The sequence below is a fragment of the Sander lucioperca genome, chromosome 10 (genome assembly GCF_008315115.2).
Source record: "Sander lucioperca isolate FBNREF2018 chromosome 10, SLUC_FBN_1.2, whole genome shotgun sequence".
Classification (NCBI taxonomy): Eukaryota; Metazoa; Chordata; class Actinopteri; order Perciformes; family Percidae; genus Sander; species Sander lucioperca.
This window is the reverse complement of record NC_050182.1, coordinates 15053116-15065254: the sequence shown is the minus strand read 5'-3', so window position 1 is coordinate 15065254 and position 12139 is coordinate 15053116. Positions and strand designations below refer to the sequence as shown.

The 12139-nt window shown below is 39.0% G+C and overlaps 1 protein-coding gene across 4 annotated transcripts; it reads left to right on the top strand.

The window, feature by feature from the left end:
* The first annotated feature begins 1739 nt into the window (after nucleotides 1-1739).
* zmp:0000000881 (CBL-interacting serine/threonine-protein kinase 21) lies at nucleotides 1740-7501 on the top strand. Of its 4 annotated transcripts, none has more exons than XM_036006231.1 (6): nucleotides 1740-1858; nucleotides 3387-3551; nucleotides 3875-4013; nucleotides 4438-4545; nucleotides 5077-5567; nucleotides 5610-7501. In XM_036006231.1, the coding sequence occupies exons 2-6, from the start codon at nucleotides 3406-3408 to the stop codon at nucleotides 6208-6210; spliced, it is 1485 nt and encodes a 494-aa protein (XP_035862124.1). In that variant the 5' UTR covers nucleotides 1740-1858; nucleotides 3387-3405; the 3' UTR covers nucleotides 6211-7501. The 4 variants fall into 4 exon arrangements, with proteins under 4 accessions (XP_035862124.1, XP_035862126.1, XP_035862125.1 ...); XM_036006233.1 differs by having other exon boundaries at nucleotides 5077-5718; nucleotides 5866-7501; XM_036006232.1 differs by having other exon boundaries at nucleotides 5077-5820; nucleotides 5863-7501.
* The last annotated feature ends 4638 nt before the right edge of the window (nucleotides 7502-12139 follow it).

The following is a 12139-nucleotide window of genomic DNA, read 5'->3' as shown; positions in this document are numbered from 1 at the left end:
GGGTACCAGGACTGTTTAAATGTGAAACATTTCATGTCAATCCATCCAATAAACCGTTAACATGGTTAACAATGTCAGCTGACTTCTTCCTTTGCTCACCATAATTATTACGGCCACTAGAGGGCTTTGTAACTTCAACAGAAACAGGTCGTTTTGGGGGCATTTGCTGAAACGAATGATGCTGTCGTTCTTCTTGGGAGGACAGTCTCTTGTTACGATATTTTAGTATTAACCAGATGTGGACGGTCATTACCATCCTGATGCAAAACGACTATCAACGACACATGAGAGGTAAGTGCTCATGGGAGAAGGGGGCTTTTTAAGAATCTGTGCCATTATAAGAACTGGATACAGTGTTCGAGGTGGAGCCCTGGTCATTTCTATGAAAGTTGCTCAGTGATGCATGAAGCCATCGTGGAACCAAAACCACGTATAAAATGACCTGGATGATCCGCACTACTTCCGCACTGTGCGGCCCACAGAGCAGGCGCACTAGAGACCTCCACTTGCTGAGCCCGCTATTTCCAGTTTAGAGCTCTGCTAACTTGAATGGGGATTAAATTATTAAATTGTGAGGCTCTTCTAGGCTCTCCAAATGTTATTGTATCGAATGGACCAAATTCTGATAGTGAAACAAATCATTTCAAGGGGGGTTGTGACGCTCCAAAAATATGCATCTACTGATTTACAGAAGTCTCTTTCTCCATGTAAGTCTATGGGAAAAAGTATTTTTGGGCCAGAGGGCATCACGTGACGAGCAGGGAGTTGTATTTCCACTGTTTGGCCACTACTGTATGTTAAAATTGCTTCAAAGCTCAGCACACTTCCTGGAGGCCTGGTCTGTGCCCATGTACCCTTTCTTTGAATTAATCCGTCCATGGCTCTCACATACAGTCTAACTAAACACTGTATCAGGCAGTGGTGGAATGTAACTAAGTATATTTACTCAAGTACTGTACTTAAGTACAAATATGAGTTACTGACAGCTTTAGTTACTATTTACAAATTAAGATTTTTTTGTACACAAGGGGTGGTGATGGCACAGTGGATATAACACATGCCTTTGGTGTGGGAGTCCTGGGTTCAATTCCCACTGCGATACATCAACCAATGTGTCCCTGAGCAAGACACTTAACCCATAGTTGCTTCTGAGGCGTCCGACCTCTGACATATATAGCAATTGTAAGTCACTTTGGACAAAAGCGTCAGCTAAATGCAATAACAAAACATGTAGTTTTAATACAATGTTTCATTAAAAATTTAACTATGCAACAATATACAGGCCTACAAGTACAGCTGAAATGATTAATAACTTAGTTGACTGACAGAACGGTTTTAATCGTTTCCGGTTTTTAAATTGTGAGGATTTTTCTGCATCGAGTACTTTTACTTTTAATACTTTAAGTACATTTTCCTGATGATACTTACATACTTTTACATAAGTAACATTTTCAGTGAAGGACTTTTACTTGTAACAGAGTTTTTTTTTCAGTGTTGCATTAGTACTTTTACTTAAGTAAAGGATCTGAGTACTTCTTCCACCACTGGTATCAGTGCAACTAATTTATATTTGATTGTATTATAGGTGTTGCTCCTGTATTTTGCTCCTGGTCATCGGCATGGGGATGCCCCCTCCCCGTCATCTTGGCTGCATCATCCTCATCCACACCGTCCACGCAGTCACATCCCTATATGTTAATTGTTGTCGTTTTAGTTCATGCTGTGTTCCTCATTCCTGACCTGCAGCACCTAGGCGTGTCTGTTTTGCTGAAGGCCAAGAAGGCGTGGCACAGGTATAAAGAGACTCAACAAGTCATGTTCCGACCTGACGCAGCTGCTTTCCCTCTACAGCTAAAAGGTAGGCACCTTTCTGTGGGAAAACATAGGACATTATAGATGAATCTACTTTGAACATTTGTATTAATTAATAACCTTTTATAGCACTTTCAGTTTTACTGTTGTTGTAGCAAAAATGTCTTTATTGAACAGAATGTAGGCATACTTACTTACGGATGAGCCTTTCATGTGTTTACTAGTTATTGTACTTTCTTTCTCAGTCTCAGTCACCCTCAGTCTGTCCTTTGCAAATATAAATTTCTGAACGATGACTTCTTAAGCTATGGCTGGACCTTAAACATGACAGGGCATATTATTGTGCTGCCAACTTTGTGCTCCAGCTAATGCAAAGACAAACTGTTTTCTCCTCTGGACTTACCAGTTTGTCAGCTTTTTTTATCTCCCTGTTATACAATTTAAATTATGTAGCTACAAAACATGCTGCATAATGACGACTTGAGGCCACTTAAACATTAAAGTCATGGACTGTATAAAAAAGGCTAAATTTCTCAAAATTATAAACAATGTCTGTTTAGATCAGCGCAGGGGAGCTGTTATTTACACAACATGCTAAGTTATGGTTCATTTACTGTATGCATCATTTATTTATCTTTAGTGTTTTTGTAGGTGACTTCAGGATATCCTGGTTCCAGACTTTTTAAACCACTGCCCACACTGTATCTCTAATTTGTTTAGCAATACAAAAATATTGATTCAACGTCAAAGTGAAACTAAATGACAATGCAGTAGGAATATCAGTCAGGCTCCTGTCAGTTATATCATAGTATTAGATTATCAACACGGATGCATTTGTGTGTATGAGGCATTTAATATTTAAGCTTGTCAAAGAAGCTAATTATAATTTCTTTCTACATACTATACCGTTGGATAGTTTAATCTATAACAATGTATATTCTATTAGCTACTCATCACTTATATTTAAACATTTATCTTCAAAGAAACTTGCTCTCAAATAAATGTAGTAGTGTAAAGATTACAATATGAACCCCTATAATGTAGTAGAGTTGGAGTATAAAGTAGTATAAAGTTGACATACTTTCCACCATTGGAGACTGTTTTGATTGAGTCTGTTAGTGCTCTAAATACCCTAAAAAAATATAGCTGATGCACACTGATGATTGGAATTTAGCTTAATATGAGTCACCTGTTTCGTTCCCTTTGTAACCATAATCATAATCGTAGCTCCTGTCTAACTTGCTCTTGCACCACAGTCACACTTAAGAATTAAGTGACCGAGAGGAAAGTCCCAAACTTCACAAGAACATTTACGAATCACAGAAATCCTGCATTGACAAACAGCTGTAACAAGGGAATTTCCCCAGTGTGGGATTCATCAAGTCAATCTTATCTTACCGTATCTTACAACAGCATAGAAAATACTGAATCAACATTTCTGACATTCACTCACAATAAATCAAAATGATGGTCTTCACCAAACTGGCATTTAGTACAGGAACTAAGGTTATTCTGCTGTTTAGTCTACCCCTATAATTACATTGTTTACTCTGAGCTTCAACATGTTTCTCCAGTTGTCCCAACGTGGCCCTCATGGCGTACTCCACCAGCACTATCGCACAGGGCTGTTTTGGGAAGGTGTACAAGGAGAAGTACAACGATACCTGGGCTGCTGTAAAGAAGGTCCCCCATAATCTCATCAGTAAGAAGGACCTGGAGAGGGAGTGTGAAGTGTACAAGTAAGTACAAGTGGTTTTGTTAATGTTTACAGATTTTAAATGGCTGAGGAGATTTCTTAAAATGCTGTAAGGTAAAACAAAATGTAAGAAGAATAAACACAGGTGTAAAATCACCATTATTTCAGTTATGTGGTGATAAGATTACGTAAAAACATGGAATTGAACAAAATCGGAGTTGCATGGTTTTCAATGGTGATGTCAATTTTAGGAAAAGATGGTTTCCAATCTTTCAGCCAAAAAAAATACTTTGTTTTTGTTTAATTTATGCTGATGAATTTCTCAATATCTCTTTTTTTCCCTGACTTGTTACGGCTGGTCTGCAGCAAGGCAAATCATCCCAACATAGTGAAGCTTCTGGGCAACATAAATCTCCGAGACGGAAAATGGATTATTCCTCTAGAGTTTATCTTTGGCGAGGACTTAGAGACCACCATCTTCAAAACATCAAAGTCTAAAATACAGGTAAAGTTGTCATGACAAAAGGCACATGATTCAAGGTGAAATTAAATATAGCACATCAGGATAGCAGTGCCTGGAATACAAAAAATAGTGAAACCACATTTTATTTTTATGAAACTGTGTAAAGCCAGGACAACATTACATGGTTCCAATTTCTGCATGGTTTGAATAAAGTATGGCAGGTCACTATAGGCATTTGGGACACATCCTGTTCTTGTAGTGTGCATTGGTTGAATTTTAGGACTGAAATGTCGAAAAATCGAAATGTGAGTTTGTAGTTCACATCACACCTTGTTTACTTAGAAAAGCAGTTTCATTCAGGCCTGAAGGAAAAGGGCGTACAACTCAACATGAGGAAGTTGGAATATAATGTGGGTAATACTATGCCAGTCCAGTTAAACTTGATCTCAAATTTTCATCTCTACAGCTGACTCCGTCTATTAAGGGCACTATCATCATCGGCATGTGTGAAGGGCTGCTTCACCTCCACTCCAAAGATGTTGTCCATCAAGACCTCAAGCCTGAAAACATCATGGTGAGTCAGCATACTGCACGAGGGCTTCATGTCAAAAGTGTCAAAAGTGTTACAGACACATATTTATTTATGGTAAAGAGCTCTACACACAGTAGTTCATAAAGAAAACCTTGCCTCTCTGTCTCAAGTCAAACAAGGTTGTTAATAAGGTTGCAGCAAGAAAGATGACAAGTTTTAACCTGATGGTTACTCTCTGAGGTTAACAAAATTAAGAATCACTTCTGTTCACAAAATTGATATCTTGCCAGCTCTCATAAGGCAACTCTTATAAAAGTAGTTCCTTCTGAATAACAGACTACATTGTGCCGTCAAACTACATTGTGCCGTCAAAAAGGATGTACTAATTAACTAGTTACATTGTGCCATGATGTTCTGTTTTGGCAACTGATTACTGCAGACAAACAAGGAAAACAGAGTTTAGACCGTTTAGACCGCCTTGTTGTACCTTGAGCCACTTTTAAAGCTCTCTGAATTGTTTGGTAATTTAGTGAGAAAAAATTTCACACAAACTAAACATAATTTGTCTTCCAGGTGGAACATAACACAAACAGAGCTGTCATCATCGACCTGGGACTGGCCAAGTTCTTCCGATATGGTCTCAACTCTGCTGTTAACATGGGGAACGAGGCCTACTCAGCCCCCGAGGTGCTGCAGGAGCGCGGGCAGAGGGACCAGCGCTCAGATGTGTGGGCCATGGGTAAGATCATCGCCGAGCTCTGTGCCCGGGTTCGCCTGTACACGCCCACTGTCTGTCCCGCCAAGATCAAGGAAACCCTGCTGGATCAGCCGTACTGCCATGCCGTGTGTAGGATGGTAGAGACTGACCCTACTCTGAGGGCCTCCATGGGTGGGGTCATAAGTGAAATACGAAAGGCTGGAAGTGCAGGCATCGTCCCCAGTGCACCCGTTCAAAAAGATCACCTTAAGCCACCTGCATCTCAAATTAATGTCAGAAACCTCTCTCCATCACCTGTGAATAGAGATCCATCTCCAGAGAACAGAAATCCATCGCCAATGAACAGGGCTCCATCCCCGTTTAACAGGGACCCATCACCAATGAACAGGGCTCCATCCCCGTTTAACAGGGACCCATTGCCAATAAAAAAGGCTCCATCCCCGTTTGACAGGGGCCCATCACCAATGAACAAGGCTCCATCGCCGTTTGACAGGGACCCATCACCAATGAACAAGGCTCCATCCCCGTTTAACAGGGACCCATTGCCAATAAAAAAGGCTCCATCGCCGTTTGACAGGGACCCATTGCCAATGAACAAGGCTCCATCCCCGTTTAACAGGGACCCATTGCCAATGAACAAGGCTCCATCGCCGCTGAAATGGGAGTGTTCACCCAGACCAGACTTCAAAGCTTTGAATCCACAAGCTGCAATGCACCTCTCTCCTTCCCCTCAGAGGACAGAGGACATAAACAAACACCAGGCTCTGGTCCCAGCAGGCAGAACCGAGCTCACGCAAGACTTCATGAAGATGAAGTTGTACCAAGAGGCTGCCAAGGATCTGCCCTGCAACCTGCCAACAACAGGGAGGGTGGTGATTCGGCACTTTGAGGAGAAAAATGGGGAGGTTGAAACATGGCAGCAGAAGGAGGTGGTGACTCGTGATGGGAAGATAGTCGAGTTCAATGACATCAAGTTTAATGGCAAGTAAGAATAAGAGTTTGAGGACTTTATCTCCTTAAAAAGGATTGCATGTGCTGGTTAAATGGTTAGTTCAGGGTCACCTAACTTTTGGTATCTTCTTAAAAGAGCATGTAAAACACATTTCACTGAGCTAAAGCATCAACTGAGATTAATTTACAGTGGGCACCTGTTTTTACACACACATAAAATGGATTTGAAACCTGTTACAAACTTGGAAATACAGTATGCCTGTGCCAGTTTGAAGCGGTAATAAGAGGACATCTTGAATGCTTTGGTTGTGCTGTAACATGTTTTTTTTTCAGCCATGTTGATTGATAGCTCATTTTATTGCCAAGAAAGAAATATCTGCAGGCACGAACAGCCATCTGTGAATGTCTTTCAGCATCTGAATGCATATGACTGTGAACATGGGTCATACATTAGGTGAATGTTTATGTATATAATACATTCTGAAATCTCAATTGCAGAGATAGATTTTGTTTCTTTGGGATGCTTTATGCTCATATTTAATACATCATGTTTCATTAGATTAGCTTGATCTGTTTTAATAATCAGAAAATCTGAGCAAGTAAAGAAAAGATGCACACACTATAGTTGATGGTTATAAACAAAAGCAGCAACTAAAATCAGAATCAGACAAGATTCTGAACAGCAGCTGAACAGATCTTGTTTTTTCCACTTAAGAAATATAACTAAACTGAAATCTGCTTATACATGCTTTCATCTTATCTCGCATTGACTACTGTAATGAATTTTTCTTCTCACTTAGTAGGCGATGTCTGCTTTTGATCACCTTCAGTAGGCTAAATCCAGAATGCTGTTACAAGGCTACTCACTAGGTCAAATAGACAGTCTCACATTAGCCCTGTTCTTAAGTCTCTTCACTGGCTCTCACTCTCATACAGTAGGCCATTGCACGGTCAGGCAGGTGCATTATGTGGCTGAACTACTCTCTTGGTCTAATATGTTAAGTTAAATGTCTGTCCCACGCACCCGGGTTAGGGCCCATGGTAATCGATCTTTTGATTCCGTAGCACTTAGGATTTGGACTGCTCTGCCCCCACCCTAACGCTTTGCTCTTTCTGTGGATTATTTTAAAAATCAGATAAAGACCTATGGCTACCTATTTGGATGGGTGTTTGGTTGAAATGTCTGCACTTTGTGTAATATGTAATTTTAATTGTGTATTGTGTTTTTATTATGTATGTTTATAGGCTATGTTTTTATGCCCCAGTAAAGCACTCTGTGATTTACCTGTGAAAAGTGCTTCATAAATAAACGTTACTTACTTAATATAATTCTGGTTTACTGGTTTTCATTAGATATCCAATATTAGTGACTTCTATGGCTGAACTTATGAGTTACATGCTTCTTTTATGGGTCAAGAAAGTCTCAGACTGATGACCACATTTCAACCCCCATTGACTGAACAATGACAATATGGTGTTATTGCTAAATGCCTCAATTACTGGAAGATGATTCTATGGATTCTAGGATACTGGTCTTTGTTTAGTTAACTGGATAACTCAAAGATTTCAGTTAAACTTGGTGGAAGGTTGGGTCATGGGCAAAGACAGTTTTCGGTGATCCAACCAAAGCTGGACTGTAATTTAGAAAGTGGGCTACTTTAGACTTTAGTCCTTAACTCCTGAACTGTGAGGTGTGGAAGCAAAATACGTTTGTCCTGAATTCTTTGGTTCAGATTTGTAAACAGATTTTCTGTCATTTTGATTTTGTGGCAAAATTACAAATTTCATCCGATCTTCCCCAAACTTGGTTCATAACAGTCATTTTTTATTTAACAGTTAAAACTCTTGTTACAACCAAATGTAGACAGCATGTGCACAAATCAACTCCAAGCAACCCAACAACATTTGAAAGTCTATCATCTATCTCACTTGAGATTTTGTACAGGTCATCCTTCCTTGATTTAGGTATTTTCCAAAAATCCTGATCTCTATCAGCAACTGTGTATCCATCAGTCTGTGTATGTATTTTTAAATAAATCTACATTATTAAAATAACACATTTTAATGGACCAGTGTGTAGGATGTAGTGGCAGCTAGCAGGTGAGGTTGCAGATTGTAACCAACTGAATACCCCTCCCCTCCCCTCACCCCTCCCTTCACAAGTGTGTAGAAGAACCTACGGTGGCCTTCAGGAAAAAAAAAAAAACGAGCCTGTGTTTGTCTATTTTGGGTTACTGTAGAAACATGGTGGTGCAACATGGCACGCTCCTATGTAGATGAAGGGCTCATTCTAAGCAAAAACACAACATTTCTTAGTTTCAGGTGATTACACATAATGGAAATTATGAATATGATGTACCATTGTTCTGCCAATAAATCCCCCTAAGTCATACACACTGGTCCTTTAAGTATTGTACAACCTTGGCTGATGTATTAGTTCTATTACCAAACAGCATGCTTTGATCAGAGCCACTGAAGTGAAAGGTGAGGCAGTCAAATCTAATAATAAACTTAGACAAAAAAAGGTTTTTGGGCTCCTGTCAGGGTTATATCACCAAGAAAAAACGTATAACGGTTACATCTGTATTGTCAGTTACCAACTATTTTCATCATTGATTAATCTGCTGATTATATTCTCAATTAATTGTTTTGTCTATAAAACATTATAAAACATTTTTTTTGTATAGTATGCCAGTCTCAAAAGGTGATGTCTTCACATGTCTTCTTTTGTTTTACCAACAGTATAAAACCAAAGGTATTTGAGGCATGGAAATGCTGGAACCATCATTTATGCTAAAAAAATTACTTAAACCATGATTTGATTTTCAAGAGAGTTCCGGAATGATTTAATCAACTGATTCATCAACTACTGGTTTAAGATCACCTATCATAGCTCAGACACACAAAACCAAAGGTACTGTTTTTTATTCTTCCCTTACAAAAAACACAAGTTTGTTTCACAGTGCGTCAGTTTGTTTTTGTTTAACACACTGCACTAATGAACTGCATCTGACTCCACCACCATCTACACGGTGCCGTGAAACATCAACACTGCTGACTGTACTGAACTCTACTGAGCGTGCTCACAGTGTCAAATTTTAAATCTGTATTTTTTTGCTTTTGTTTAATCTGAGATCTACAGTCTGTCTTTGTCACAAGTTCAACACCGTTCGCTCTCAAATGTTAGAAGTGATTTGAGGCTTTGAGAACTTTCCACATTAAGGTAAGCTTCATTTTCTCAGTCAGCGGCTTATGTGTGGACTTTTCTCTGTAATTCCACATCACCTTTCTTATTCGCTTGAATTTACAGCATACAGTCTTGAAAAACACAAATAGCAGTTACCAGGGTGACTCTGATGATGAACTACTTTCAAAATAAGATGTGGAAGTATTTGTCTAAAGAATTCAAAAACAGCCTTTACATAACAAAGAAAAGTGGCAGGTATTAGAGACAAATGTAAAAGAGCGAAATAATTGTTTTCACTTTTAACAGTTGTACCTGTCATTGCTGTGCTTGATTTATTTATGAACAGAGAAGGGTGCTGATGCTACCAATGGCAACAAAACACTTAAAGGACAAATCCAGTGCAAAATGAATCATGGTTGTTAATAACACGTGTACCGAGTCGACCGTTCTCTGGGATATGTTTTCATGCTAATCGAATGTGACCAGTTTTAGCGCAAACCGCTAATTAGCTTATAATGCTAGTTGTCGGGGGACGGGTAAAGTAAAAACAAGGCTCAAAATAGCACCACACCTCCACGGTAGCATAATGAGGGTCCCTACGTGTAAACCGAAGCATTGAGAACTTTGTAAGTGTACAGACAGTTTATTAAAAATATAGTTTATAAAGGGCAGGCGCCATCTTGGGAAAACAGTCACGACCAGTCGAACGCAAATACCATGTTTGAGCTATGTTACTGGTTACTGGTTGCACGGCGTTCGTGGTTCGACTGGTCGTGACTGTTTTCCCAAGATGGCACCCGCATGTATACGTGAACGGTACGGTCTTTCTAAACTATCTTTTTAATAAACTGTCTGTACACAGTTTAGTATACAGTTCTCAATGCTTCGGTTATTAACCCCTAGGTTCATTTTGCACTGGATTTGTCCTTTAACGGATAACCTGACCTTGATGCCATTTGTTTTTATATTATTAGTTTATATTAATTTTGTATAGTTATATTTTAAATACTTTTTTTGTTGCCTAATTTCATTATAAACACAAAAGATTTTTCATCCGTTAAGAGTTTTTTGCCAACGGCAACAAAACGCATAACGGATGACCTGACCTTGCCATTTATTTTTGAGTATTAAGCCTTTGGATTAAAGACATCACTGTTGCCTGTGTGGTGAAAAGTCAACAACAGCGCTAGCCGCTCTGTGACAAAGTAACAAAAAAGAATTGCTAAAAATGGAGGAGATAAAAATGCATGTGAATTTTTTAAAAATAGAGATAAATTATGGAGTGGTTTCATTAATTTTAAGATGATTTGATTGAAACAGTCATGATATAATGAAAACAGGGTTTCATAATTTTCACTATCTTTAATTCTTCATTCACAACACAAACTTGCCATTTATCATTAAAGGAAAGAGGCCTCATGAGTGGAAGTAACAAAACATGATACACTTGAAATACATTTGATTTGAAACATTGTTGCCTTGATAATCAACTGTTATTTTTTGTTATTTCCACCTTTGAAGCCACTTTTCCTTAAATCATAATGGCAATTTGTTTTGTTGTTGTGAATGATGAATTAAAGTCAGAGAAAATTATGAAACATGGCTCTGTTTTTATCATATCACGGCTATTTCAATCAAATCAGCTTTAAATTAATCAAATCACTTGATCATTTATCTCTATTTTTCAATTCACATGCATTTTATCAATTCATTTTTGTTACTTCCACCCCTCATACTGTGAGTGTGTACTAAGGCAAACTGGTGCTTTGAACTAACAGTAGGCCTATGTTATGTCATGAGACAATACATTTTGACAACATACAGTGTGTCTGGCAACACATCAAAATCCCTTTGAAATAAATTAAATTTGGGTCCATTATTTAAAAAAAAAACTTGACAGTAAAAAGCACATAGAAACTCCAATATATTATATCATGATGGCCCTATTGTGGCTGGGCGCTAAATTGCTTTTAATAAGTAGAAAGTGAGTCCTTACATTAAAAGATAATAGTACAGAGCCCGTTGAAAATGTGCCTGTTTGGAAAGGGCGATTGCTTGGCCTGTGGTATTGCTGCTTGTAGAATTCTTCAAAACCAAATTGTACCCCAAAATTACTTACAGAAGGACCCCAAACCACTTACTCCACTGTATAGCCTACTACTGACTTACAGTGTAGGCTACGTCTACATCAGAGGAAGACATTGTAGGCCTACCTACTACTGTATTTACCTGACAGAGAACGGGGCAGATTCAGAATGTAATCACAAAATATCACAATGACAATGTGGAGTAATCAGACATTAGCCTCATGGACTTAATGCATAAAAAAAAGCATAATAAATGCAGGAAAAGAGTCAAAGGCTGTAACACCTATATTCTTATATACTGTCTATGGTAACACCCCCCACCCCCCGCTGTTGTAAAGTGTTCTGCACGTGGCTTCTGCGTGTGATGTGCAGGTTACCTCCCCCCCAAACACGGACACACATACATACAAATAGGTCTCGCTTTATTAGATAGGTAGCCGCCTATAAGTGGCATCACGCTCTGTCTGCCACTTGTTGCCTAGCTGCTTGTGCTTTGCATGTGTGGGATTCTGAAACGTCCTTAAATTTGGGAACTGTTTGTTTATTCAAAGTCAAAGACAGTCCAAAGTAGTGCTACTTTGCACATTTTTGTGGGTCTGAGGTGTATTTCACATTTTAGCTGCCAAAGCTCTGCTGCTTTCTTCGACCCTCTCTGTGTGAGAGGGGGAGTGGCAAACGCCAACGTGTGCTTCT

Excerpts from the sequence above, each read along its gene's own strand:
- zmp:0000000881 (XM_036006230.1), top strand. The coding sequence starts at position 3,406 with ATGGCGTACTCCACCAGCACTATCGCACAGGGCTGTTTTGGGAAGGTG. Across the intron at positions 4,014-4,437 it reads CATCAAAGTCTAAAATACAG|CTGACTCCGTCTATTAAGGG; the intron begins GTAAAGTTGTCA and ends TCATCTCTACAG. Across the intron at positions 4,546-5,076 it reads TCAAGCCTGAAAACATCATG|GTGGAACATAACACAAACAG; the intron begins GTGAGTCAGCAT and ends TTTGTCTTCCAG.